General features: G+C 37.3%; 7 protein-coding genes across 9 annotated transcripts; 1 reads left to right on the top strand and 6 right to left on the bottom strand.

Moving 5' to 3' along the window:
* The first annotated feature begins 255 nt into the window (after nt 1-255).
* LOC125214979 (lysine histidine transporter 1-like) lies at nt 256-2,538 on the top strand. 2 transcript variants are annotated; one of them, XM_048116245.1, is made up of 8 exons: nt 256-448; nt 673-830; nt 905-1,288; nt 1,362-1,755; nt 1,852-1,931; nt 2,051-2,142; nt 2,222-2,290; nt 2,360-2,538. In XM_048116245.1, the coding sequence occupies exons 1-8, from the start codon at nt 398-400 to the stop codon at nt 2,452-2,454; spliced, it is 1,323 nt and encodes a 440-aa protein (XP_047972202.1). In that variant the 5' UTR covers nt 256-397; the 3' UTR covers nt 2,455-2,538. The 2 variants fall into 2 exon arrangements, with proteins under 2 accessions (XP_047972202.1, XP_047972201.1); XM_048116244.1 differs by having other exon boundaries at nt 1,852-1,957.
* A 34-nt stretch (nt 2,539-2,572) lies between these two features.
* Nucleotides 2,573-4,190, bottom strand: LOC125214984 (54S ribosomal protein L37, mitochondrial-like). The gene is made up of 2 exons (XM_048116248.1): nt 3,974-4,190; nt 2,573-3,142 (listed from the first exon to the last, which is right to left on the bottom strand). The coding sequence occupies exon 2, from the start codon at nt 3,124-3,126 to the stop codon at nt 2,734-2,736; it is 393 nt and encodes a 130-aa protein (XP_047972205.1). The 5' UTR covers nt 3,127-3,142; nt 3,974-4,190; the 3' UTR covers nt 2,573-2,733.
* Nucleotides 4,191-7,552: 3,362 nt separating this feature from the next.
* On the bottom strand, nt 7,553-9,782 carry LOC125215744 (lysine histidine transporter 1-like). Of its 2 annotated transcripts, none has more exons than XM_048117276.1 (8): nt 9,616-9,782; nt 9,235-9,392; nt 8,735-9,118; nt 8,279-8,672; nt 8,088-8,193; nt 7,914-8,005; nt 7,777-7,845; nt 7,553-7,699 (listed from the first exon to the last, which is right to left on the bottom strand). In XM_048117276.1, the coding sequence occupies exons 1-8, from the start codon at nt 9,664-9,666 to the stop codon at nt 7,601-7,603; spliced, it is 1,353 nt and encodes a 450-aa protein (XP_047973233.1). In that variant the 5' UTR covers nt 9,667-9,782; the 3' UTR covers nt 7,553-7,600. The 2 variants fall into 2 exon arrangements, 1 of the variants encoding a protein (XP_047973233.1); XR_007175300.1 differs by having other exon boundaries at nt 7,650-7,699; nt 7,777-7,861.
* Nucleotides 9,783-10,811: 1,029 nt separating this feature from the next.
* Nucleotides 10,812-13,288, bottom strand: LOC125217079. The gene is made up of 2 exons (XM_048118902.1): nt 12,233-13,288; nt 10,812-10,991 (listed from the first exon to the last, which is right to left on the bottom strand). The coding sequence occupies exon 1, from the start codon at nt 13,151-13,153 to the stop codon at nt 12,242-12,244; it is 912 nt and encodes a 303-aa protein (XP_047974859.1). The 5' UTR covers nt 13,154-13,288; the 3' UTR covers nt 10,812-10,991; nt 12,233-12,241.
* Nucleotides 13,289-13,634: 346 nt separating this feature from the next.
* Nucleotides 13,635-17,364, bottom strand: LOC125209956 (lysine histidine transporter 1-like). Its single transcript, XM_048109531.1, has 3 exons — nt 17,340-17,364; nt 14,180-14,564; nt 13,635-14,100 (listed from the first exon to the last, which is right to left on the bottom strand). The coding sequence occupies exons 1-3, from the start codon at nt 17,362-17,364 to the stop codon at nt 13,635-13,637; spliced, it is 876 nt and encodes a 291-aa protein (XP_047965488.1).
* Nucleotides 17,113-20,482, bottom strand: LOC125211960. The gene is made up of 2 exons (XM_048111936.1): nt 19,554-20,482; nt 17,113-17,394 (listed from the first exon to the last, which is right to left on the bottom strand). Exon 1 carries the CDS (start codon nt 20,385-20,387, stop codon nt 19,566-19,568), a length of 822 nt encoding a protein of 273 aa, XP_047967893.1. The 5' UTR covers nt 20,388-20,482; the 3' UTR covers nt 17,113-17,394; nt 19,554-19,565.
* Nucleotides 20,483-23,704: 3,222 nt separating this feature from the next.
* On the bottom strand, nt 23,705-27,430 carry LOC125210457 (COP9 signalosome complex subunit 3). The gene is made up of 11 exons (XM_048110011.1): nt 27,175-27,430; nt 26,534-26,649; nt 26,206-26,452; nt 26,056-26,113; nt 25,877-25,966; nt 25,398-25,463; nt 24,702-24,791; nt 24,443-24,601; nt 24,230-24,351; nt 24,010-24,082; nt 23,705-23,936 (listed from the first exon to the last, which is right to left on the bottom strand). Exons 1-11 carry the CDS (start codon nt 27,369-27,371, stop codon nt 23,868-23,870), a joined length of 1,287 nt encoding a protein of 428 aa, XP_047965968.1. The 5' UTR covers nt 27,372-27,430; the 3' UTR covers nt 23,705-23,867.
* Nucleotides 27,431-27,998: the final 568 nt, after the last annotated feature.

The following is a 27,998-nucleotide window of genomic DNA, read 5'->3' as shown; positions in this document are numbered from 1 at the left end:
TGTTTTCAGTTTTTACAAAAACCCTTTGTTATGATTATGATGTATGTGTGTGACAAATGGTTAGGTAAAGTGTAGCTCTCTGATGCAATACTTGCAAGTTTAATAAATCAGTCAAAGACTAAGATACATCACTGTTATTAGTATAAACTGTTTAGACTATTTAATATGAATTTCCGTAACCAACCCACATGAGTAAAATATAGGGGGGGGGGGGGGGGGGGATTTAAAAACTTACTTTGATAAATGTATGTACAGAATCACATTTAAACTAAACTGTGGGTAGTGAATTTTGTCATATTAAGCTCATTTTGATCCATGTTTTGAATATCATATGTTGTTTAAGTAGATTCTTGAATTTTTCTTTCACTCGTAGTATTAAGAAATTGAAGAATTAGAAATGGAAATTGAATTTCCAGGTTATGACTGGAAAAAGTACAATAATGATAATGTAAGTTACTTCTCTGTGTTTATCTCAGAAAAAAGTCTCCTCCTTTGTGTGTATGTGTGTTGTTTTGCCATTTAAATGACAAATTTGATCCCTACACAAAACATGAGTCTTTGTGTTTCAAGATTTTTTTTCATGGTGTCAATGCTCTTTGTCAAATTTGAACAGCCTCATGGTTAATAGTTGCATTTCGGATTCTTGAACACTCGTTGGTTGATATGACATAGGTGGACGAGCGATCTGCAGAGGAGAGAGCCATCGATGACTGGCTTCCCATCACTGCTTCAAGAAAAGCAAGATGGTGGTTCTCAACTCTTCACATTATCACTGCTGTAGTTGGAGCCGGAGTCCTCAGCCTCCCCTATGCCATGTCCGAACTCGGATGGTAAACTTTCAACTATCTTGTTAGAGGAAAAGGTGCAGTGAGTGAGTGCTTTGATATTTGTGTTGGATTTACAGGGGAGCTGGAGCTGCAGCCTTGGTGATATCTTGGATGATCACTCTCTACACCTTGCTGATAATGGTACACATGCACGAGATGGTTCCCGGGGAACGCTTTGACAGGTACCACGAGCTAGGCCAGCGTGCCTTTGGCGACAAGCTTGGCCTGTGGATCGTCTTGCCTCAGCAGCTCGTGTGCCTGGTCGGGGTCAACATAGTTTACATGATCACGGGAGGCCAGTCGCTGAAGAAATTCCATGACTTGGTCTGCAAAGATTGCAAGCATATCAAACTCACTTATTTCATCATGATCGTCTCATCTGCTCACTTCGTCCTCTCCCAGCTCTCGAGCTTCAACTCAATCTCCGGTGTGTCTCTGGCAGCAGCGGTTATGTCTATAAGGTGTGTCGGTTTCTTGGTTTTCGTTTATTATTGACTCTTTGAGAAGAGACCTTAACAGATTCGAGCTCTGCAGTTACTCCACAGTCGCTTGGGGAGCTTCTCTAGGCAAAGGCGTGCAGCCAAACGTGCACTATGGCCTTAGATCGAAGACAACGGCTGGTGCTGTGTTCGACTTCTTCAGTGCGTTGGGGACGGTTGCTTTCGCCAACAGTTGCCACAACGTCGTGATGGAGATCCAAGCTTCTCTGCCATCAACACCAGATAGGCCGTCAGAGAAACCTATGTGGAAGGGAGCCATTGTAGCGTATGTGATCGTGGCCTTGTGCTACTTCCCCGTTGCTCTCATCGGGTACTGGACTTACGGGGTTACAGTGGACGAAAACATCTTGATCACACTGCAAAGGCCTAAATGGTTAGTTGCAATGGCTAACATGTTTGTCGCAGTACACCTCATTGGAGGCTATCAGGTGCGCACACGCTCTCCAAGACTCGTTCCTGAACATTCGAGAAGTTGAGGAAGCAAGAAGCCTCTCATTTCTTCTGTCTGGTTTTGCTTTGTGCAGTTATATGCCATGCCCATTTATGACATGACTGAAATTGTGCTTGTAAAGAAGCTCAAGTTCAAGCAAACTTGGTATCTGAGGTTTGTTACTAGGAATACTTATGTTGGTAAGAAAACTAAGGCATTCCCTTTTTTGTAGAAATGTATTGCAGGTCTTAATACATACTATGTGACATTGTTGTTGTCTTGTTGATTTTCAGCTTTAACGATGTTTATTGCCATTACATTCCCGTTCTTTGGCTCGCTTGTCGGGTTCTTTGGAGGCTTTGCATACGCGCCAAACTCGTTCATCGTAAGCAATATGATCGTATATATGGTTGAGTATTAGATAGGAGGAGAAGAATGCTTATGCAAGTACTGATTTTGTGCAGCTTCCCTGCATCATGTGGCTTGCCATCTACCAACCAAGGAGATTCAGCTTATCTTGGTTGGTGAATTGGGTAAGTGTATCTAAATTGAAGAATCTTGGTTGAGAGAGATGATTTTGAATTTTGAAATTTGAATTTCAGGTGTGCATATTGGTGGGGGTTCTTTTGATGGTTGTTGCACCCATTGGAGGGCTAAGGCAGATTATTTTCCAAGCCAGAACATATCAATTCTATAATTAGAACATCTGTTTTTTCTACACAATAGTTGTAATAACAGAAATTGGTTGCAATTTTCTCATATGTAAGTTGATCTTCAAGTATATTAGAGCTACTTAACTAACAAACAAACCATCATTTGAAAGCATCATCAACCATTTCTAGAAGTGTTATTTGATCATCATCAACCACATAATTTCTTGTGGAGGAAAGTAGAGCTAATCTACCTGTAAACAGAACTTGATAAACTCATCCACAGATGTCAAAAAAACCCATGTCCAAAACAAACTAGGTGTGTCCTAATTTTTGGCCTTCAACATGTTATTCTCCTTGATTCTGGCTCGGTTATCCAGCTTGACAAAACGCTTCAGATCATCGAATGGAAGAGTTTCTGTGTCCTTCCTCCTTAGCTCGCTAAGGGCAGGGCGTTTGTCCAGCAGGTGCCACAACCAATCCGGGTATTCAGAATCAGGCAAGATTTTAGGGTCTTGCCCGTCTTTTAGTACATTCGCACCATAAACAGTAGTTGATTTCACTTCTTTGCTTATCAATGATGCTTTGGGAGCATCTCCAGCAGCACCACCCTTCCCTTTCTTCGCTTTAGCACCTCCAGCAGCAAATGTTCTGCAGCCCACCACTTTCAGTAGCTCATTCGAGACAGTGATGCTTTTCAATGACCTCATTAGTGCCATTGCCGTATCTATATGGCTGCAGTACCAACAAATTACGATAAGGATCAACAACATTCAATACAAGATTTTATATAAACAGAAGCTGTGATTGGAAAAGAGTTTTCTCATCCAAGTATATCATTAGAATGTTTGAAATTTATAACTATGCTGATTTGTATTCTTTCAGAATCACAAACTGGCAAACTGTAGAATGGCAGAGGTAAATAACTAGCGCTTCTACATCTTACAGTAATTAGTCTAACAAAAATGGTCAAATAGCTCACAAATTACTCTACAAAAAATACAGCAATTTGAACTCAAAGAGTATTGATGATTGATAGGTGACTCTTGCTCATCATGCCACAAGTCACAAGCAAAATAACAAGGTAGAAAAGATTTTACAAAGTAATTAGTTAAAATCATGATTAGCTCAATGCAAGGGAGGTTAGCGGTGTGTATGTATTAGGAGATGGATTAGAGTTTGGCGTAGGTGATCCTCTCCGGAAGGCTAGTATGAGAGAGGGAATGTTAGTACTTCTTCTAATAAAAATGAATAAGTAATGCTTGGCATTTTCAGCTCATCACTTTATTTCTTCCATAAACAAGTAGTAATTCCCAGTAAAATTCATTGCACTCACAATACTTTCACCAAAATACAAACATCCACTAGGCAATTGAAATAATCAAACATTTTGACATCAAATTTCAATATCTCACAAATTATATTATTCCAGTATTTAGATCGATAAATTCCGATTCAGGAAAAATGAGAAAGCTTGCATATCTCATTACAGAATCCAACAAATAGTTGACTGAGATGGAAAAACTAAGAAGAAGAAGCAACGTCGGCGGTGAAGTAGAATCTGACCTGATGAACAAATAGAGTTAGGGCTTTAGATGTTGTTGAGCTGAGAGTGAGGAGAGGACGGCCAGCACAAGTCCACAGCGGAAATGATGAGGAGTTGCCGGTGGTCGGTCGAGAACAGGGAAGAAAAGGGGCTGCGGCGGCGGTGGATTAGTGAGTTTCGCCGGAAATTTTGAGATTAAGGAGTGGCCATTTTGGGCTTTTGAAGATGTGATGAACAAATGGGCTGGGCCAGTTATAGACTAATTATTGTGTACTTATATTGAGTGAGAAGCAATAACATTTGCAATTTTTTTGATAACTTACTAATTTCTACTTATATGGGTGAAATGCATATAAAATAGAGTAGTATATAAATATATAGTGTTCGGTTGCTATGACTAATTATCATTAGACTATCCATTTAAGATTAAGTTGTAGGATTATTTTAGTTGGAGGGGGGAGGCTATGACTAATTATCATGAGACTATCCATCTAGGATTAAGTTGAGGGGGTCAATCATATAAACCAAACATGATACATATTTAATCATGAGATTTAGTCTTGCCAACCGAACACCCCCATACTGCATTGTGATTGATAAGTCGTATTCTAGGCTTTGGTTACTGGTTAGTATATCATGATTTACGTGTATTATCCACAAAGAAGTTGTTTAAGTTTGCAGGAAAAGGATCCAAGTCAGTAGGATAAGGTTCGGACAACTCAGGTGAAAAGAGCGTTAGAAGGGTGCAATACTGACCAGAATGCATGCCAGAAAGAAGGCTCGAGATGGAGAAGAAGGATTGCTTGGATGATCAACCACAAACAAGGGCAAAGGAGTCATTTCGCGAAGGAAGTCTATCCTAAATTAAGGGCAAGCCTCACTATAAAAGGAGCCACTTGGAGAGAGAGAAGGAGTTCGGTCACTACACTTAGTTAGAATTCTCTCTCGGAAAAGATCAGTTCCTCCAGTATTGTCCAAGTCTTCTCATTCCTCACCACAGCCATGGTCACCTGAAGTTCCAAACGTCCACCATAGAATCACCATCCATCGTTCCAGCCAGTTTATCTCGTAGTAGTAGCAGTTTCATTGTCCGGAGTCGCAAAACAATCTTTAATCGCTTTCTTAGTTTAAATCTTTACTTGTTTTCATTCGTTGGATCTGTTGCATAACTTAGCTCTCTTTTACCTTTTGAAGTATTTTGTTGAGATTCAAACGCTTTTGGTAATGAAGTTTATTTTATGCATCTCTTTTGGTTTGAATCTGTTTCATTCCACCTAGGTAGCTTAGATCTGGTTATTGCGATAATTTCTGAGTGTCGAAGCATGGTTTCATTCTGTTTTGCTTGATCTGAGTTGTAGTTAAGTTTTGTTTGTTCCGACTTGGTTTTTCGAAGTGATTAAGTGTGAAATCTGTGTTTACGTAGATTCTGTCACCTTGCATGTAGTCCAGTATGCGTAATTTTTAATTTCGTTTGTTGATCTTCGAGTTTTAAGTGTTTTAATCGGTAGATTTGGTTTGTAAAGTTGTTAATCTGAAATGTTATCCATGGAATATGAGTTTATTTCATTTTGGTGTATGCTTGATGGAAAAGACAACATCCACGTCCAAGTTTGGGATCACTTTTACTTTTTAGTTACTTTTTGCTTTTGTCATTTGCTTTTGAGTTAGTACCCTACAGACTTGTAGAATAGCCACCCAACCACCACATATTCTCTGTTATTCCATATTGACTTTTATAGTAACCGTTTTACTTTCCACATGTCTCCAAATCACCTTGTCCCTCATTCTCACGTACATAGCCAAATGTCGATCAGTTTCACACCCAACAGTTAGTAGAGTACCACATTTAATTTATGTCTAGGTAGAGTCTTAATCCAAAGCGTGGTAGCTAACCAAAACCGTCCAGATTATCACCACGATTATCATAACGTGTCCATCTCTGTGGAATTCGACCCTTACCTCCACTATACTAGCCAGTAGAAGTGGGTTGATGAATTTTATTGATACCAAGTTTAAGTTGCCATGCCAACGACTCAGCTAGATTGAGATTTTCATCCTGATCAATTGGATACACCCTTGACAACGCCGAAAAATTGCTCTTTCAGTGATCAATATTAAACTACATTTTATTCCATAGCCAAAGTAAATATCAATCTTAGAAATGCAAACTTCAAGGATTGGAATCACGTGACAACCAAATTTAATTAATTAACTAATAAATCTTGAAATTCGATTAAGTCAGAATTTGATTAATTACACAAGTTTTTACTAATATTTCGATTGATTGATTAACAAATCGATGTATATTTAACTAATTAACCTTTAATCATTTAATTAAAATTTTACTACTCTAATCCCCTGTAAATTTATCTATGTCATAACCTAACCAACCAAAAATACCAAAACATCCAATACTAATTTATCTATGTCATATTCTAACCAACCAAAAATACCAAAACATCCAATACTATTTTAATATACTAAGCTCACCTTGTCTTATCCCAAGAATATATCTCAATATTATCTTGTCCATCGCTCGGTGAACTTTGCCAAGTGCCACGCATATATATTATTGTAAAAACATGTCAAACATAATTATAGTTATGATGTGATGCCTTTTATAACCCAATATCTAGATTGATTTGTTGGACAGGATGAGCAGCAACATCATAAAATCATCAACAAAATATGATGTAATTGTACTATACAGGCACAAAATGTAACAGAGCTTCTCTCAATCTATACATTACATGAAATTGGGTCCTCCAACAGAATCTCTCAGAAATTCACCAATCTGTTTCATGGCCTAACCTGCATTATTCATCACAACAATATTTCAACACCAAATTCTTAAATTATAAACACAATTCACCATAAGCAGCCTATACAAGGAAACAAAAGAGGCAAGAGTCATGTTTGAGTTTGTTTGTTCCCAGATGATACCGATAGAGGCGTATACAGCATTGAAAACCAATAGCCATGGTGTCAAATAAATCATTTTCAACCGCATCGAATATAACTTCAAACATGAAATGAACCAACAAGGGCAGCTTTCAATGCTTTACCAACTTCACTCTAACTCATGTAGAGAACTGACAACAAAAAGCAGTTACCCACTACATAATCACACTCTGAATTCCAATGAAATAACTCTGTCCCTGTGACTAGTGACTAAACAGGCTTTACAAAACCAGACTAATCTTGTTGTTCTTCATATAAAAGAATTAGGAAGGATTATGTGTCCGAAAATCACTTAGTCTTGCACCACTTCTGTATTTCTTCACTCGAGCCCTTCCCTCACTCCCAACAAAACAAGAAACAAACATAAGTGCTCCACATATAGGACCCAAAGTGCTCCTACAATCTTTCATTAAGAGGCCTATGCAATGCTTCGTCTTGATTAAACAAGGAGCTAAATGCGCTACACGTAGCATTCTCTCTCAGTTAGGACTTCAAGGCTAACTTTGTCATAACGCAAAGCAAAACAAGTAATCCAAGTAACTAATCAACATAAACAAATACAAATGACAAGATTGACTTATAATTATGTCAATCTAATCAACAATCAAAGTGACAAGACAAAATGAGGCCCATTACACTTGAATCTCAACTTGCTTTATTACAACTATAGTAAATAAACAAATGTTCTAATTATAGAATTCGTATGTTTTGGCTTGGAGAATGATCTGTCTTAGCCCTCCAATGGGTGCCACAGCCATCAAAAGAACCCCCAATAATATGCACACCTGAATATCAAATTTCAAAATCAACTCTCTCTCTCTCAAAAGTCAAAACCAACATTCCTCAAGTTGGATAAACTTACCCAATTCACCAACCAAGATAAGCTGAACCTCTTTGGTTTGTAGATGGCAAGCCAAATGATGCAGGGAAGCTGCACAAAATCAACACTATTACATAAAAATATAACACTCAAATCATATATTCAATCATATTGCTTACAAAGTACGTGTTTGGCGCGAACGTAAAGCCTCCAAAGAACCCGACAAGCGCGCCAAAGAACGGGAACGTGATGGCAATAAACATCGTAAGAGCTGAACATCAACAAGACAACAACAATGTGACATAAGTATTAATTAGGACATAAGTATTTTAACATAATCACAGTTTGCTTACCAACATAAGTATTCCTAGTAATAAACCTCAGATACCAAGTTGGCTTGAACTTGAGCTTCTTCACAAGCACAGTCTCAGTCATGTCATAAACTGGTATGGCATATAACTGCACAAACCAAAGCCAGGCACAAGAAATGAGAGGTTTCTTGCTAGAATGTTCGCGAACGAAGCCTTTGAGAGCGAGCACGCACCTGATAGCCTCCAATGAGGTGAACCGCGACAAACATGTTAGCCGTTGCAACTAGCCACTCGGGTCTCTGCAGGGTGATCAAGACGTTGTCCTCTACTGTAGTCCCGAAAGTCCAGTACCCGACGAGGGCAACGGGGAAGTAGCACAAGGCCACGATTACATAAGCAACAATGGCTCCCTTCCACATAGCTTTCTTAGACGGCCTCTGTGGTGTTGAAGGGAGAGACGCTTGGATCTCCATCACGAAGTTGTGGCCGCTGTACGCGAAAGCCACAGTCCCCAACGCACTGAAGAAGTCGAACACACCACCAGCCGTTGTCTTTGATCTACGCCCATAGTGCGCGTTAGGCTGCACGCCTTTTCCTACAGAAGCACCCCACGCGATTGTGGAGTAACTGCAGAGATCAAACATGTGAACGCGTAGTTTGGTAACCAACAAAACTAAAAACAGACAGACCTTATAGACATAACGGCTGCGGCCAGAGACACGCCCGAGATGGAGTTGAAGCTCGGGAGCTGGGACAGGACGAAGTGGGCAGACGAGATGATCATGATGAAGTAAGTGAGTTTGATGTTTCTGCAGTCTCTGCAGACCAAGTCGTGGAATTTCTTGAGGGAATGGCCTCCCGTGATCATGTAAACTATGTCGACAGCAACCAGGCACGCGAGCTGCTGAGGCAAGACGATCCACAGCCCAAGCCTGTCGCCAAAGGCGTGCTGGCCTAGCTCGTGGTACCTGTCGAAGCGCCTCCCCGGGACCATCTCATGCATGTGTGCCATTTGCAACAAGGTGTAGAGAGTGATCATCCAAGATATCACCAAAGCTGCCACTCCAGCTCCCCTATTCATTCAACACAAATATCACAACATTCACTCACTCCCTTTTTTCAAACAAGATATCTCACTCCCTCTTTTGCTCTATTAGTTTTGGCTCAAACAAGATAGTTGAGAGTTTACCATCCGAGTTCGGACATGGCATAAGGGAGGCTGAGGACTCCGGCTCCGACAATAGCAGTGATATTGTGAAGAGTTGAGAACCACCATCTTGCTTTTCTTGAAGCAGTGATGGGAAGCCAATCATCTATGGCTCTCTCCTCTGCTGACCGCTCGTCAACCTGTGTTATAAACAACAATCAAGGCCTCCGAAACAACCAACGAGAGTTCAAAAATCCGAAATGCAGCTAGCAACTACATTCTTTACAAGGCCAAAAAAGTTAACAGAGAGCATAGGAACCATGAAATGTTCTTGAAATATAAAGACTCATGTTTTTTGTATAGTGACCAAATGTGTCATTTTATTGCAAAAACACAACACACATTCACATAGAAGGAACTTACATTAGAATTATTGTAGTTTTTCCTGTCATAACTTGAGATTTCTGTAGCCATATCTAACTAGTAGAGCTTATCTTAAATTTCCAAGTAATATGAGAGAATGAAGATTGAAGAGATGGAAGTGAAGGAAAATAATCAAGAGTCTAGTTCAAGCACATGTGATATTTAAAACATGGCATTATAGGATGAGAATGTGACAAAATTCACTATCACAATTCTATATATATTTATCAAGATGGCATTCTGAATTTCCTTCCTATTTCCTCCCTATTTTTTACTCGTGAAATCGCAAATCTTAAAAGCTCCAATTTGAATAAATAGTAGATTTGAATTATCTAGTACTATAATATACCGTGGAGTCGTTCGATTGTCATGTTTACTTGTGATTAAAGGTTTTGTCTAATCTTATATCTTATTCGGTTGTCTTTCTTTCTTAAGTTTGTCTCGTGACAATGTACTTGGTCTGTCTCCATAATGCTAGGTCTAAATTGTATCTCATGATAAATTATTTCATGTTTGTCATGTCACTGTGACTAATTTAATTTTAGAAAAACTATGTTATGATTAGTATCTTGTATTGTATGTTATTATTATCTTTATCTAATAAACAGCTACTATATTTTATTTAAAATTGCATATATTGAGAAAGCGTGCGGCGTGCCTTTTGAAATTGAGATATAAGTGACGCCTATAAATTTGACTAGGTGTTAATTTAAGCGAAATTTCTTGAATTTTTAGGAAACCAGTATACGAATTAAATTAAAAATGAATTTGTTCAAGTGAATTGAACGACTGCAGTCTCAATTCACTGAATTAACTGACTACTCTACATAATTTTATAGTTCTCCAACGTCGATGTGAGATGCAACTTATAAAAACCACATTGGATTGTTATACCACAATAATAATACTAATATTTCATGAGCCCATCCTTTTCTTTCAAAATTTTATTAATATGAGTCATCATTTTTTAATTTTCAAATATGTCACCATGTAACAAAGTTACATAGTCAAACCCATTGAGTAAAGAATGAGTCTTTTTGTCCCACAAAAGGATTATGGAATTCTTTATCTTTTCAATTTATAAATAGTTTGATTGTTTATTTAAAATTGATTTAGTGTGATACATGGTCACTGATGAAGATAGTCTTTAAAATGTACATTTACTCAAAATCTATACTAATTTGTTGGATAGAGAATGAACAGAAACATCATAAATCATCAACTAAAATATGATGTAAACTGTAACTATACATGCACAAAATGTATTGGGTAGGGGTGTAACAGAGCTTCTCTCAATCATACATTACATGAAATTGGGTCCCCTCCAAAAGCATCTCTCAGAAATGCACCAAATCTGTTTCATGGCCTAGCCTGACCTGCATTATTCATCACAACAATATTTCAACACCAAATTCTTAAATTACAAACACAATTCACCACGGCGTCCATTACAAGAAATAACAGAGGCAAAGAGTCGTGTTTCAGTTTGTTGGTTCCCAGACAGTAACAAGACATGAGTTGTAATCCCGAACTAACATGTAGCAGACAGATGATAACGATAGAGGTCGTATACAGCATTGCAAACCAATAGCCATGTATATCATTTTTACCACGTCTAATATAATTGCAAACATGAAATGAAACGAACCAACAAGAGTAGCTTTCCATGCTTTACCACGTTCACTCTAACTCATGACTGCCCTCAATAGAGAACTGACAACGAAAAGCAGTTTCCCCCCGACATAATCACACTCGGAATTCCAATGAAACAACTTCGTCCCTATGACTAAAGAGGCTTTATAACCAGACTATTCTGGTTGTTTCCCGGTATCACTGGCCATCTTCCCAGTCTGCCTTTCTTCACAAACGACACCTTAAAAAACTGGCCATCTTGCAAGAATATGGTTAATTTTTCATATAACCATCCAGGTTGATAAGAATTAGGAAGGATTATGCATCCAAAGCAAAAGAAGGGATTTTCCGGGCATTACAAAAACAATCACTTAATCTAGCACCACTTCTGTATTTCTTCACCAGAGTCCTTCCCTCGCTCCCCACAAAACAAAGAACAAACATAAGTGATCCCCATAAAACCCCGTAGGACCCAAAGCTCGACAAAGTGCTCCTAACAATCTTTCACTAAGAGGTTCCCTCCGAGAGACCTATGCATTGCTTTGTCTTGGTTAAATAAGGAGCTAAATGCACTAAACGCAGCGTTCATTTAATGCATACTATGTAGTTATATACAATAGAACGACCCATCCTCCTTTCATGATATGTCACTCTCTGTTAGGACTTCAAGGCTAAGTCAGTAATGAGGTAAAGCAATGAGGTTATCAGAGACCAAACAAGAACAAGTAATCCAAGTAACTAATCAACATAGATACAAATCTTCAAGCATACGATGTCCCACAACCACACAATACATCATCATTGAGTAAATTAGAAGCAACCAGAAAGCATTTAGCAGACATCAAATGTAGGCCCTAACACTTATGCCCAAACAAAAATCAGGATAATCATATCTTCACACCACAGAACAAGCTCAAATTTCCCCTCTACAATCCATAGTAATCGTGAAATTAGGGGAAACAATAAGAAGAGAGAGAATTGGTACCTAAATTGACTACGCCTGAGTGCCGGCCATGGATTTCAATTGGATGTGATTCGCATCCAGTGAAGTATTCGGCAACGCTTCATACGATCCGAATCTGGTACGGACGCCGAGCGTCTTCGCAACAACAGTGTACACCGCAAGGAAGATAACAAGCACGAGCACGACGTGAAGCACAAAAACTAGGTCGAGAATCGCGGCGGCTCTCATCTTCGAGTCATCCAATTCGCACTTGGTCGATCCCTCGACGCCGCTCACCACATCCAGCAGCTTGTGGCAGCCCTCGGGGATGAACGCGTCGACGTAGAGCGACAGCCCGGTCTGCAGCGCCCACAGCCCCTGCAGGCAGAAGGAGGCGCCGAGGGCGGCGTCGGCGATGAAGAGCTTCGGGTGGCAGGCGAGGGCGAGGCACAAAGCGGAGGCGAGCGCGGCGACGGCGGCGGCGGTGGAGTCGCATTTCGCCTGGAGATCGGAGGTCTGCGCGGCGGCGGAGGAGGAGAGGAGGGAGAATTGGAGGAGGAAGAGCGCGGCGGCGGCGGCGAAGAAGAGATCGGGAGGGAGGGGGAGGAGGTCGGGGAGGAGGAGCGCGAGGGCGAGGAGGAGGAAAGCGAAGAGGAGGAGGGCGGAGTGGAGGGAGGTGAAGAGGTGGACGGCGGTGCGGCCTTTGACGAGGGGATCGGCGTCGGAGGAGGCGAGGAGGTGGTGGACGATTGCGATTAGGAGGCAGAGGATGGCGAGGTGGAGCTGGAGGTGGCGCCAGCGGTGGTGATTGGCCAATGCGGCGGGGAAGGGGAGGGGGTGGTAGGGTTTGGCGGCGTAATCGGCGGGGAATTTGAGGTGGTTTCGGGTGGCGGAGATGAGGTGGTAGAGGCCCTGCGCTAGCAGCGCGGTGGAGGAGAAGATCTGGTAGATTAGGGCTGTCATTTTGTACACCCTAAGGGAATTGGGTGGAGGTGATCAAGCTAATTGATCGGAAACAATGGCGGATTTGGTCATCAACTAGTGGAATCGGCGTCACTGTGATTTTGGGGAGAATTAATTTACGTGTTAAAAAGTTAAAACCCTCTTTCAAATTAATGATTTATTTTATGATTTAATAAATTTTAAATTCAATAAACTAGTTTAATAGGAGTACTTTAAATCCAAAAATCCAAATTAAATTCATATATTGATAAAAAAAAATGTGAAAACAATCTGAAAAAATGTTACTCCATTATTCTTCTCTCACTGGTATTATAAATTGTAGCTCAAAAATGAGGACACAAGGTTGACCTAATCGCAAACTATTTCATGTGCACTAGCGTAATTTATTGATTATAGGTACACAAGTATTTAAATAATAAAAATTGTTAATTGAGTGGTTTGGGGTGGGTGATTTGAAAGTTAGGAGAATCATTTTGAGAGGCTACAATCTGAGCCTAAAATGAAAATGTTGGCAGCATGAAGAAAGTAAGGCGGAGTAGCGATGTATGAAAACCTGATAGCTGCCAACTAGATGAACCACGACAAACATGTTAGCCATGGCGATGAGCCATCTAGGTTCTTTCAAAGTTATGAGAATGTTTTCGTTTACTTCATTACCAAAAGCCCAGTATCCAACTATAGCAACAGGAAAGTAGCAGAAGGCGACGATGACGTAAGCAACGATTACTCCCTTCCACATAGGCTTCTTGGAAGGCCTGTGTGGAGTGGAAGGCATAGTCGCTTGAATCTCCATCACCACGTTGTGGCCGCCATAAGCGAACGCCATGCTCCCCAGCGCGTTGAAGAAGTTGAACACGGTTCCAGCCTTCGTTGTCGACTTATAACCGTATTCCACTCCCGTTCGAACACCTTTCTCAATCGAAGCCGCCCAAGCCACCGTAGAATAACTGCAATTTAAAATTAAATCCATCACTTTATTTTCTTTTTCTTTTTCTTTTTTTAGTTATTAATAATGTGTTGTAGTACCTTATTGACATGACGGCAGCGGCGAGGGAGACGCCGGAGATGGAGTTGAAAGTGGGGAGTTGGGAGAGGACGAAGTGGACGGAGGAGAAAATGAGGATGAAATAAGTGAGCCTTATTTCTTTGCAATTTTCACAGACTAGATTATGAAACTTTTGGAGCGATATGCCGCCGGTGATGAGGTAAACTATGTTGAGTCCGGCGAGAACGACGAGCTGCACGGGGACGACAATCCAAAGACCGAGCTTGTGGCCGAAAGCGTGCTGTCCGAGCTCGTGGTAACGGTCAAAGCGCTTCCCGGGCACCAGCTCGTGCATCTCCACCATCTGCCACAACGAGTATAGCGTCACGAGCCAAGAGAGCGTATTTTTCTCACTATTATAGCCTCCTAATTAAAAAAATCAATTAGTACAAATATTAGGATTTTTATTGTTTTGTATCATACAGGCTATAGCCCCTAGATTAATTCTTTTTAGATAATAACTCATTACTATTATTGTTATAATTATCTATAGCCCTTCATAACTAATTAAAAAAAGCTTAGGCTCTATAAATTTTATTCGACGATGCGGCTTAAGTGTATGTAACATATTTTCTCTTATTGGACACATTAAATCCACATATTGGCCCTTCAATCTTATGGGCTTTCATTAATAATTTTTGCAGCCCACTCTCTCTTAGGCCCAAGTACGAAAAAGTTCTTTGTTTGAATCTATTAATTGAATATCATACCAATCAATGATTAGTGATAACAAGAACTCAATCATTAACAAGAACTCAATCATTCTTAAGCTAGAGAATCGATTATTGACATCGGATAAATAGCTGCAAATTCTTGAACCAGTTATTCCAACCTGAAATATCTATAAATAAATAGACGAATTAGTTTTTAAGCCCGGTGATGAATAACCTGATTATAAACCAAAAAATAAATAAAAAATGAGTGACTATATTAATCAAGTTACTTTCTAGTTTCTAATTTTAATTTAGCAGATTTGGTCAAATTTCGATATGTTCTGCAATTTTAAAAACCAGTCAAAAAAAGTTATGAATATTGAACTTTTAGCAATCATTCAACGACTAACTTTTTTTTTTTGTGAAATTATGTATAATAGTATAAAACTTGAGAAATCATACGTTGATGTCACTGCCGATGGAGTTAAACGATTTCGTCTATTCATAACATAAACTATCGCCGTTCGATTGATTTACAACACTTACACATTAACCTTATTTTCTTGTCGTATGATAAACATGAGTAGATCAAAACTTTATACTCCCTCTATTCACAAAAAATAGAGAACAATTACTAATTTTGGTCGTCCATAAAAAATAGAGTATATTCATTTAAGAAAAGATAATTTTCTTGATATTTTAATTAGGTGGATGTAGTAGATATTTGTGGGTCCATTAAAAGACATCGTATCTAGATGAGAGAAATATTGGATTGGCTGTAAGAAACTGACCAATTGGAAGACGGACACATGGCAAAGCACTTGTAATAGTTTGGGTAAACAAAAATGATAGTGAAAGGTACTTTAAAGATTCATTCGCCGCGTGGCATCTATTTAAGATAATAATGATATCTACTAAATTATTGTTTAATTTAATGTCACATTACTCCATTACAGATCTCCCCATTACACGTGGATGTTAGTTGTTGGGTGACGTCTTGTCGGACTATATGTGTCCAAAGTAGGTTGGATATTTTAGTAACTTGTTATGCTTCGATTCAAATTTTACTCCCTCCGTTCTATAGTAATAAAATTATTTTATTATTTTGGTACGCTCTATAGTAATAATAGAATCATTTTTCTTTTTAATAAAAATAAAAACATTTTTCTACATCTACTTTATTTTCTCTTACATTTTCCTCTCTTCATTTTTCGACTTTTTTTTATTTTCCACTTTATTCTCCCTTTACTTAACTCACATAACACAATTTTTCTTAATCTCCGTATCGAAAAGAAACGTCTCCATAACTATAAAACGGAGGGAATAGTAATTTTGGATGTGAATTTTGTATTGATAAAGCCTCCTGATTAATTTCTACTTTCTACAATCCATGCTTTTACACAAGATTTTAAAAAGTAGTACTATCTGAAGATTTAAGTGAATAGAGAGATAAAGTACTAGTAGATGATTATGGAATATTATAAAATTTAATATTGCCAAAAGAATTTTAAAAATTACACAAGATTTAGAAGTACTAATGTTTAAGGATTTAAGTGAATAGAGAATAGAGTAGAGGATATGAAATATAAAATAAAATCAATTTTGCCAAATGAATAAACGAATTATTTAGATTAAACCATTATGGAAAGGAATATGAACCGAATAATTTAAAAGGAAAAAGTATTAGTAGTATTACTTAGGAATTTCTATGATTTTTCCCCTTCAAACTTAATGCTCTATAAAAAAAATCATTTAGTATAAAGCCTTTATAAAGGTTTGATAACCAATCACAAGGCCATTATATATAGTAGCTGAGTTGCTAACAATATAAAATAATAAAATGAGTAACTCTCTTGCGTCTCTACGTGGAACTTTCAAATTTACAATCATAATATTTTCATTTTTATTGAAATATAATTATAAATAGCTTTGTCAAATCTAGATAAGAACCGACAGTTCTCATTGGGTAGAGCCAACAAGTCAGCATTTTGGCTGGTAAGATTGCCTTATCGTAATCGAAAACATTTCCACGTAATACTTTGAAAAAAAAATATAGAATTAAATAATCACATATTAAAATCAATTTTCTATACTATTGTTAATCCACTTAACTCATTATTTATTTATTTAGTAATCTTTGAGCTAAAAAAATGCTTCAATGCAAATGGAACGAAAGGAGTACTATATTTTAGATTTCGATCAGACATACGACCATTCGTTCATTGTACACAATCCTGCAATAGATGATGCAACTCAACATAGATAGTTGTAAATTAGTGAATGGCCTTTGAACTCAAAGAAGAAGCAAATAAAGTGAAATGAGCCGGTTTGGCATTTCACTAAGATACATTTCAAGTCATTGTCATTGCATTATCCTAACCTTTTTCATAATAATAATCCTCTCAAAGGATAATATTACAATAACAACCTTTGCGTATTTTACATACACACACTGCTTTAGCAGAACAAAGGCTTATTTACAACTTACTCTTGCAACGGTGTATCTTGGTCATCGCTCAGCTACAAACTACACCATCGCCTGACTGTTTAAAAAATCGAGATAAAACGATATTTAGTGAGTTAAATAAAAAGAGAATAAAGTAGATAAATGAACAAAATAAAGTAAGAGTGAAAGTAAATAGTTAATTGAATAAAGAATAAAGTGGAGTAAAAGATATTAAATGTGTTGATTTAGTTACTAAGTACGTAATTAATTTAGCCTATCCTCAAACTGAAACAAAACAACAAAACATGAACATAACTATTAAGGGAATATTATATTATTCCAAGCTTAAATTTTTCCCTAATTTTCACATAGAAAAGTTTCCCATGCAAGAAGTAAACAAGCAATATAGTTCATGCAGGATCTACATAAGCATTAAAAAACAACATTATTGTAGTAGTAACATATAAAAAGTATTAATATAAGGGTAAAAGTTTCTACGTACCAGATAGATACATGCATGCATGCAAAAATAAAATAAAAAAATAAATAACAAGATATTGAAGAGTTTTAAGAGAAACTAGTAATATTTTTTGTTTTTTGAGTAGTAGATTTTGGTTGTCCAAATTTTGTGTTTTCGACCATGAACATTTTGTTAGTTTCATGCTCTTAAATATCTACAATTATGATACTGTATATATTTATATCACTATTGTTCATGTTTCATGCAAAGCATGCATGGGCACAGGACAAACGATAAAACTATCTCGGAAGAAGAATTATTGTACTCTTAAACATCTTGTGTAATGAAGATCATGAATGTAATTCTTACTTCCAAATAATTGCACTTTAAATTTTGGATTATTCCTAAGAAATATTCTTACACCATTTTTTGGAACTCAAGAAAAGACCTCATGTCCACAAAAGATAGTCTCACGAGTTTTAAGTCACATTGGTAAATATATCATGGTGATATTATTAGTGAAGAAAGGGATAGTCGTACGAGTTTTATGACGCGTAGGTAAATATATCTTGGTGCTATTTATGAGTGAAAAGAAAGGGATATAGTCATACGAGTTTTATGATGCGTAGGTAAATATATCTTGGTGCTACTATGAGTGAAAAGAAAGGGATAGTCGTACGAGTTTTAAGACACATATGTAAATGTATCATGGTGCTATTATTAGTGAAGAAGGGGATAGTTGTACGAGTTTTATGACATCTATGTAAATATATCGTGATGTTATTATTAGTAAAGAAGGGGATAGTCGTACGAGTTATAAGACACATAGGTAAAGATATCGTGATGCTATTATGAGAGAAGAAAGGGGTAGTAGTACGAGTGTGAAGACACATAGGTAAATATACCATGGTGCTATTGTTATTAGTGAAGAAAGGGATAGTCGTACGAGTTTTAAGACACATAGGTAAATATATTGTGGTGCTATTATTAGTGACGAAAGGATTATTTGTACGAGTTATAAGACACGTAGCTAATATATCGTGAAGGTATTAAGAGAGAAGAAAGAGATAGTCCACGAGTTTTAAGACACGTAACTAATATATCGTGATGGCATTATGAGAGAAGGAAGAGATAAGACACATAGGTAAATATACAGTGATGGAGTGAAGAAAGAGACCCATGCTAGTCATAGGGTTAAACTATAAATCATACTAATTATTTGTAAAAATATTGGACTATATGTGGTGGAAAATTGATTAGTTGAATATGTTGAAGTTAATATATTATAGATTACTGTATATAAATGAAATAGTATATGAATATTTTTTATGGAGATAGAAAAGTTAGGACTATAACAATACCAACTAAGTGCAAAAGCATCCAATGATATGAATATCATTTTTAACTAAGCTAAAGTTTAGGTTAATCCTGATATATGTATTTTTTTTTTTAATATAAAAAAGGTGGGGTTTTGACTTTATATGAAATTTAGGTTTGTTATGTGAAATATGCCCCTTCTGGACTTATGCAAAGATTTACTTGAATGTGTGTGCTTTTGGAATCAACTGTTTATTAGAATATTTTGTCACATTTAATCATATACACATAAAAGGAATAATAGAAAGGGTTGATGTGAAGTGTTATTGAAAAGCAAATGATATGAATTTTTTTTCTTTTTCTGGATAAGTATCATGTATGAGCAAATGAAGTCAATCAGGATAAGTGGCAGATAATTAAAGACTAAATTAGAAAAATAGATTTATGTTATGAATTAGAGAAATTAATTGTTAAATCACCTGGAAAAATCCTCAGAAGCCTAAACTGAGGGCGGTATTGACGTCCAATTTCCATGCAAATCCGGCAAATTCCATTCTCCAAACATCGCACGGCACAATTTTATTCCACTTTTGCCCCTGGCCGTTCTGTTGAGTGACCCTAACTCTGCATGCAAACGAGGGGCAAAAATGGGGCAAATCCTCCTTCACCACCAGCCACACCAAAACCCCCTTCTTCTCCGCCTCCGCGGCGCCGGCTTCGTCGTCCGCGGCCACCATTCTCTTATACGCGGCGTTCATCCAGATCACGTTGTTCGTGTGATCCGATATGAATCCAGGACACGTGTCCCTCTCCAGATTGTGAATCCTCTCCTCATCCGAAAATCCTAACCCTAACTCCGTCAACTTCTCCGTCACCGTCACGCCTTCCACCACGATCCACGTCGCTATCACAGATCCGCCTCCGTAACCGCTCAGATCCGCTTTCCTCCGCCCTCCTCCATCCAGATCTCTCCACCTCATCTCGCTCTCACCGCCTCCAGATCCATCTCCGAGGAGCTGGAGAGTGACCGCTCGCTTCTGCGGCGGCGGAGCGTCGTCGACGGCGGATCTCTCCGGCGGCGACGGCGGATTTCCTCCCTCCGGAACCTTGCTCTTATTACACCTCCGCTTACGAATCCTGACGTACTTCCGTTTCACCCTCCTGCCGGCGAGATCTCGCTTCGCCGGATCCGGCGCGGCGGATCCGGCGTCCTCGCCGGCCGGCTTCGGCGCGATCGGCCGGAATCGGAGCATTATCCGGCTCAGAACAGTCGGATTATTACTATCAACGGATCTATCCGTCCAGCGGCGCATCGATGGAGCTAGAATTCGTCAATTTACGGCGATCATGTGGAAAATTGGAAATCGGAGGAAAAAAGCGGAGAGGAAGGAGGAAAGTTGGTGAAGGAAAGGAGTGACAGGTGTTGGGAATATGAGGGGGAGGGGAGGGAGGGGTGTGATTGGTGGGGAGGGGATTGGCCAATGGGAGAGCGCCATGTGAGGGCGGGTGCAGTAGGGGAGGGAGCAAGGGAGCAGGGCTAGGGGAATAATGGTGCATGGAAAGGTTCCAGAACATGGACACGTGTGCGTTTCGCCTCGCTATTGCTGAAAGTTATGGGTTTTCAGTTATATATGTGTGTGTTTGTGTGTATATTATATGTATAACTATAGGCGGAGGGACACGTGTGGAGATATATATATATATATATATATATATAGAGAGAGAGAGAGAGAGAGAGAGAGAGAGCTTCTTCGTGTAGCGTAGTCACACGCATCACAAGTGAAGTGAAGACTCACTCGCTTTTTTGAGAGAGGGGAGATGCAAAATGGCAGTAGGGGATTATTCACCTTGAATTTAGTTAGAATAAGCTATAAAATTGTACACTTTTGTTCGGATTTAAGTGATGCATTTTATTTTACCTTGACAATTATGTATGAAAGCGGTGTTTAGCGAATTAACTACGAAGATAATAAAGTAGAGTAAGAAATAGACAAGGAAATAAAGTACTCCCTCCGCCACAGGTAAGATGACCTCTTCCTTAGGCGGCACGAAAATTTATTTAACTTTATTTTGTGAGTGAAGTGAAGAGAATAAAATAAAAGAGAGGGAATAAGGTAGAGAGAAAAGTGTTTCCATTTGTAGTAATAAGTTAATTTTGATTGAGATAAACTAAAAAGGAAAGTGGGTCATCTTCAATGGGACAGAAGGAGTACGAGAAAGAATCTAGCTAGAATAGAGATAGTAAAAGTTAATTTATGTTGAAATAGGAACCATTTCCCTTAGTTTTTTGTTTGTAGTTCGAAATATGCATCGCATGCCTTCGGATAGAAGGAGTATATATTTGTGTTGAAGCTCTCAAAGCGATACATTCTTGTTAGGTGTAGGATTTCATGTAGTGCTTGTTAATTTATACTATGTTTAAGTGGAAAAATAATAAAATACTATAAAATAAAATAAAATAAAATTATAAGTTTTTTTTTAGAAATATGTCAGTGAATATCTTATGTGTATCATAAACAAGAATATTGAGAAAAACCTAAAATTTGGTAGTGATTCTTTTGTCCATTACAAGCTTAATTTTTTGTACATAATGAAGTGAGATGACCACGGATGGGGAAAGTAGTTTAGTATTAGGGCAAAGAACAAGATTGTGATTTGTTGTGGTTCTATAGCGTATATTTATTGGTGGAGTAGAAAGAACAAAGTGTGCCCACATTAGAATTTTAATCTAAATTTGGTTACAAACCCACTAATCATGGGCATTTTATAATCACAAAAGTTAAACCAAAAGGAATTTGCATTCACGATAAGGATAAAATACAAAAAAGCTTGATATTATTTTTCAACTTTTCATTAAATGAATAATTAAACGATGTTGTTTTAGGTTTTTTCATATTTTGTTCACTCAGCGCAAACTAATTTTATTATGTGGAACTGTGAAATTATTATTCACTCCATCTCAATTTAAGTGAGCAAGTGAGTCTATTTATTTTTAAGATATCATAGCTTAAGTGATGTTAGTGATGTAAAATTTTTTGAAATAAGTAAACTCACTTCTCTCATACTTTATTCTCATATCTCTTTTACTTTAGTTTCTATCTTACTTTATTCTACTTTACTTTCTTTCTATTTTCTATTTTATTCTTTTCCTATTTTAAATATTACTCTTTCCGTCCCACTTTAGCAATTCCGATTTATCATTTTTTTATCACACTTTAGAAGTCCCAGTTAGAATATCTCATAAATATTATTATAGGCTTCACATTTCACTAACATTCTACTCACATTTCACTATCTTTTCTCACCAAATTTTCTTTACATTTCTTTAAATTCTGTGTCTAACTCAAATGAAACTCCTAAAATGAGACGGGGGAGTACTACTACTTTTTATTTGAATCATTACGCATAACTACCTTAATACGTATGTTAAAATAGAAATAGATCTCACTAAGGATGGAGGGTTTTTTGTTTTAATTCATCTCCAGTTCTATTTTTGATAATGTTTTACTACAACATATTACCCCTACTAATGTGAGTATGTGATTCACACATTTAACTACCATTGCTTTAATTATTTAAGTTTTTTCTTCTAATTGAGCATTACAATCTCATTTCATCGTCAAAACTATTTTTAGAAGTCATCTGATCTATGGCTCTGTCCGTACACATCTTGATGAATTTTAGATGATTGGGCCCACGGGAGTGGAGGCATATCTCAAGTGAAATGAAAGAAAGCATTTGATTGGGTGAGTACAATTGACCAGCTCGAAGTCGGACATCTGTCCTGTCCCAACCACTTTGATTTATGGAATTTGAAATAGACGCGTGGCGAATTAGAATGCTTGGATTTAAGCCACGTGAATGGTTGGATGACGTTTTGTCGGACTAAATATGCAATGTGGGCCCGCCGAATACATACTGCACTTATTTAGACACACATGTTTTTCACTTCCACCAGCCTGTATCAGATTTTAGAATTATTATTTTTTTTAATCATGAATTTTATTTTTATGTATTACTTCTTTCGTTTACCCACTTTTTTTTAATGTCTCCACTTTTTTTTAATGTCTCAATCAAGATGACTTATTATTAAAATTGAAAAAACTGCATAAAATCTCGTACCGTCCAAAAAATGAATCATCTTTAAAAGTACCGTTAAAGTCTTGGCAGATATTTGGTGATTTTGATTTTTTAAATTGATTGAAAATCTAGTGAGACCACTCATTGATTATCACTACAACTTAATTTCTTTAATGATGCTAACCAACCAGTCAGAGTGTACAAGGTCTCTTAAGATTTGTTTAGGTTTAAATTTTTTTACAATAAAATTCCGAATTTTAGATTTTAATTATAAATTATTAAAACTAGACAATTAAGTATAAGTATTTGAGTATTAATTAGAAATAGTCCGCAAATACATATGCAATGATTCATAAATCTCTTAAAAACATTATTCCCATATATATACCCCACTTCTAGGTTTTTTTATTAGTTTATTTTTGTACTTAATTTTTTAGTTTTAATAAACTTCATATTTTTTTTATAATTCACACAAATTTACGAAAAATATATAAATATTCATCATTACAAATTATATGAAATAATTGAAAATAGGACATGATACCAAGAATAGTGAAAGAGATGTGATGAATAATAGATAAGGTTGTGTGGGGCCAACGTTTTCAAAAAGACTCATTCCTAATCCCAGCTTCTACCATAATAAAATGAAAATTTTCTACTAATTCAAAACTCACAAGTCATTTGAAGCGCCATGTTTTTCCTTTTCACCTTCCTCATAGGTTGAATTTAGAAGGAACGGTGTCGAAATCGTCGTAATCAAATCTCTGCCGCTCCCTCCCAACCTGAATAGGCAAAACTGCCAAATAAGCAGATGCAGTTTGGTCTCGTACGACATAGGAAGAACCGAAAACATACCTTTCCAAGGTAAGACGGGTCGCATGACATAACCTCATTCATGGTCGTTACTTTCTTCGAGAGCATCATAATCCTGAAACAGAGTTTTACCAATTCAGTCATGTCCTACGATCTAGGATATGGAACCGTTTATCTGATACACTTCCTACGCAAATGTGCAGCATTCACATGCTATCGGTTTATACTTTCTTGCTACATGATTTTATAATAACATTCGTACCTCTGGATTGAGAAGTCGAGGCGTTCAATCATCTCACAGGTTTTGTATTGCTCGGGGTCCTCGAGGAATCTAACCATTCCATCCTTCTGGTTGATTGTAGCATAAATGTCACCTTCTTGAATCTATTCCCGGAGATGAATAATAACATCAGATCAAGCCAATAAGTTTCGGGGCTAATTCAAGCAACGTGAGTAAGTCCTGCTTAAAACTTACCATTTGAAGAACATGCATCTCAGCCTCTTTTGCGCTATTCAGTTGAACTGTGTTCGCTATGTCTTGGAGGGAGAGAGTTAGGTATGTCTGAGTCAACCTCTGAATATTGCGTTTATACATGGATGACACGACTTGCTTCACCAACCCAAGATTATTGTCCTGGAAGTTGAAAAAAATCTTGCATCAGACTCAGAATCGAAGCACCAGAGTGAAGAACTTCGATGCGATTATGAATTTAAATGCAATGAAAAAGGCTTACGCTTTCAAACTTGTCCTTGTTTATCTGCACATAATTCTCAACCTCTGATACTTTGCCGGTACTATAGCTATTTACCAACTCAAGGTAAGGCTGCTCATAAACAAAATCACACAAATGAGTGAATTTAACAACTAAAAGTAAGCGGGAAAACTAACATGAAAAAGGCACAAGGAACATATGTTATTGAGAAAGAGCTCAGAAGAATGAAGCAATAACAGAGAATGGAAAATAAAATTGACCATATAAAGCTCCAGTTACAAAAACCCCAGAGTCCCTCCCATTGCTTGGAGAAAGTTGATAAAGCCAGATCCAGACATACATGAAGCAACCTATCACGACAAGCTGGAGCATAACTGATTTTTGCTATACTGCTAGTCGGTTCAAATTCTAAGTCAACGAATTACTCATTAGGTCAGATAACTGCATTGTGTTGGCTTTAATAAGCATTGGTGTCATGTACTGTAGTAATCATTTTCTCTTTTCTACATAAGTCATGTAGTAATCCTTGACTGCAGAACATTCCAAGTTTATCAAACCCAGAAAAGTATGTTTGTAAATAGTTTCAGAAACATGAATGTGAATGCAGTTGCAGTAATAAACTAAAATGCTTTTAACCAAGTAAAGGGCAGCAAACACTAAATGAACACAACATCTGATGCCCTAGTAGTAAGGTATAGCTGATTTTCTGAAAAATACCTGAGAGAAATTCTTCAGATTCCTTTGAGCGGCTGATGAAGTATACTTGGGAAAACTAGTAGCAAACTGACATCAAGATCAAATGCATACATGTGAATAAGTGTAAGAATATCACAGGCTGAAAACAATTATGCTGCCAGAGATGGCTTTTCAAATAAGGCACTTGAAAAAAAATCAAGTGCTAGACTGAAGGGTAATCTATTACAAGAAAGATTCATCAAAATAGTCCCCATGCTGATTATTGAGAATGTGATAGTACTTTCTATACTTTAAAAACCGGATATTTTAAACTAAAACGGAAACTCAGGTTGCAAATTGTAACAAAAAAAAAGGTTATGAAAGCAAAGATAAAAACAATTATCATAGTTTCAGTAGCAAAGTGTATTTTCCCGAATACAGTTGCACAAAACAAAATAAAAATAACAAATATGCATAAAAACAAAGGTACAAGTATAATTTACATCATGCTTCATACATACCTGTCCAAGATGAATGAGAGAAACTAGAATATATTTTTTGTATGCTTCAACTGCTATGGCACTAATAATGGACATAGGTGCAGTTACAACCTAAAAAAACATAGTTAAGGGCAGTGTTACAACACTAGTATATATGTTATATATAAGAATCTAAGTAATAATTATCAAAATATACATACGTTGTGTAAGAGCTCCAAGGCTTTGCGAAACTTCTTTTGTCCTATGCAAATCATACCCCTAATTGTCCCAAAAATCAAATGATGTATCAGTAAGCTTATGTCAATATAGCTTTATAAAACAAGAAAAACAAACAAAAGGTGACAACCTACCCATAATAACAATATAGAAACAGATCACGAGGTTGATCAACCTCAAATACATCATCTTCCAAGACAGAAAGGCCGATTTTAAAGCACTTAGATAGCAAACACAGAAGCAAAAAGTCAGGGTGTAAAGTTGTCAGCTGTTCGGTTGATGACTGAAGCTTGCGTATGGAAGTCAGCAATGGAGCCACACCACGCATGGGATCTTCAAGAAACACGACTTGTTCCTTTAACCTTTTACAGATAGATATGACTGCAAGTCAAGAAGCCACCAAAACTCTCAAAAAATCAGTAAGAAAACATTGAAATATATTCTACACAAAAAAAAGGCTACATTTCTCAGGCGCCAAACGGATTTGATCTGCAGCACACACGTTGATGAACCTGGCTACAGAAAGCACGAGCTCATTCGCTTGATCTTTTGATATTGTACCAGATGTGCAGGCCTCCCTAATACAAAATAAGTTAAAGGAAAAAATATCAAATTAAACAATAGACACAACTTACCTCTATAGTAATTCCTTAATTCATTCTACAAGCTTAACACACTGATAAACCAAACAGCCAGTAGAGAAATTAGAAAACCGACTCTGAGGAAATAATCAGTGCACGAAGCAATGGAACGTTATGCGCAATAAACAAAGACAAAATTTCTTCAAATAATAACACGATTAGACAATTAGAAATTCCTTATTCAATTCTACCAGCTTAACATACTGATAAACCAAACAGCTAGTGGAAACTAGAAACCGATTCTCAACAAATAACTCATCCACAAACAATTGAACGTATAACGCAATAAACAAAGCCAAAATTCATCCTATCAATCACGCGATCAGAGAAAAGAATATGAAATCTCCACCGACAAATACAAACCCTAGCTCATAAATTCCACGGAATTCTCAACAAATTTGAATATTACGCAATTGAAGGTGTTGCCGTATATACGAGTGCAATTAGGGTAGAAATGCTCACAGGATGTAGAGATAGCCGAGAGAGTGAACGGAAGGGTCGAGTTCGGTGAGCAGAGGAGCAAGGCGAGTGGACTCGGTGCGGAGCAAATCATCGCACTGCTTCAAGTAGTTGCGAAGCTGAGTTAAGTCGCCGATGTTGGCGGAGAGGCCTTGGATTTGAGCAACCAGCGATTCTACTGAGTTCATGTTGAGATTCATCAGCTCAAATCTTCTTCCCCCTTGATTTATGTAACTAATTAGTTTCTCTCTCGGTTTGGGCGATGATGATTATTACTACTACTATTATATTAGTATTATAATAAGAATAATAATATTATTATAATTATATTTTAAAAATTAATATTGGGAATACACCATAAAATTGAGTTGGGCTCTTTTCTGGTTTACGCTGGGTTTATTGGGCCGGTTTGAGTTACCCATGTGTTATTTATTTTTAAGTTGAGCCACCCCATTTTAGTTCTGAGTTAGTGCTCCCTCCTTTCCATAATAGAAGTTACATTTGGTGCAAGCATAAATTTTAAGACTATAAATAATAGTAGTAGGTTAGAAAAATAAGTGGAACGTGAAATCCACTTTTTTATACTCCCTCCGTCCGCGAATAGGAGTCCCGTTTCCATTTTAGTCCGTCCATGAATAAGAATTCCGGTTCACTTTTACCATAAATGGTAATAGGGTCCAACCTTCCACTAACTCATTTCACTCACATTTCATTTAAAATTAATATATACAAGTGGGACTCCTATTCCACTAACTTTTTTCCATCACTTTTCATAACATTTCTTAAAACCCGTGCCGAAAATAAAGGGGACTCTTATTCACGGACGA

This window comes from Salvia hispanica, chromosome 3, assembly GCF_023119035.1.
Source record: "Salvia hispanica cultivar TCC Black 2014 chromosome 3, UniMelb_Shisp_WGS_1.0, whole genome shotgun sequence".
Classification (NCBI taxonomy): domain Eukaryota; kingdom Viridiplantae; phylum Streptophyta; class Magnoliopsida; order Lamiales; family Lamiaceae; genus Salvia; species Salvia hispanica.
This window is presented reverse-complemented; position numbering and strand designations above follow the sequence as displayed.

Bases quoted from the DNA above. Each gene is read 5' to 3' on its own strand.
- LOC125214979 (XM_048116244.1), top strand. From the start codon at position 398: ATGGAAATTGAATTTCCAGGTTATGACTGGAAAAAGTACAATAATGAT. The intron at 1,756-1,851 runs GTGCGCACACGC...TGCTTTGTGCAG, and splicing joins ACCTCATTGGAGGCTATCAG to TTATATGCCATGCCCATTTA. The intron at 1,958-2,050 runs GTAAGAAAACTA...GTTGATTTTCAG, and splicing joins TACTAGGAATACTTATGTTG to CTTTAACGATGTTTATTGCC.
- LOC125215744 (XM_048117276.1), bottom strand. From the start codon at position 9,666: ATGGCTACAGAAATCTCAAGTTATGACAGGAAAAACTACAATAATTCT. The intron at 8,673-8,734 runs GTCTGTCTGTTT...TGATCTCTGCAG, and splicing joins GCAGCCGTTATGTCTATAAG to TTACTCCACAATCGCGTGGG. The intron at 7,846-7,913 runs GTAAGCAATATG...GATTTTGTGCAG, and splicing joins TCGCGCCAAACACGTACTTT to CTTCCCTGCATCATTTGGCT.
- LOC125211960 (XM_048111936.1), bottom strand. From the start codon at position 20,387: ATGCGCCGCTGGACGGATAGATCCGTTGATAGTAATAATCCGACTGTT.
- LOC125209956 (XM_048109531.1), bottom strand. From the start codon at position 17,364: ATGACCAAGATACACCGTTGCAAGA. The intron at 14,565-17,339 runs GTAAGTTGTAAA...TTTTTTAATTAG, and splicing joins CAAGATACACCGTTGCAAGA to GAGGCTATAATAGTGAGAAA. The intron at 14,101-14,179 runs GTACTACAACAC...TTTAAATTGCAG, and splicing joins GCTGCCGTCATGTCAATAAG to TTATTCTACGGTGGCTTGGG.
- LOC125214984 (XM_048116248.1), bottom strand. From the start codon at position 3,126: ATGGCACTAATGAGGTCATTGAAAAGCATCACTGTCTCGAATGAGCTA.
- LOC125217079 (XM_048118902.1), bottom strand. From the start codon at position 13,153: ATGACAGCCCTAATCTACCAGATCTTCTCCTCCACCGCGCTGCTAGCG.
- LOC125210457 (XM_048110011.1), bottom strand. From the start codon at position 27,371: ATGAATCTCAACATGAACTCAGTAGAATCGCTGGTTGCTCAAATCCAA. The intron at 26,650-27,174 runs GTGAGCATTTCT...ATTTTGTATTAG, and splicing joins CTCGGCTATCTCTACATCCT to GGAGGCCTGCACATCTGGTA. The intron at 24,602-24,701 runs GTAAGCCTTTTT...TTCAACTTCCAG, and splicing joins ACAAGGACAAGTTTGAAAGC to GACAATAATCTTGGGTTGGT.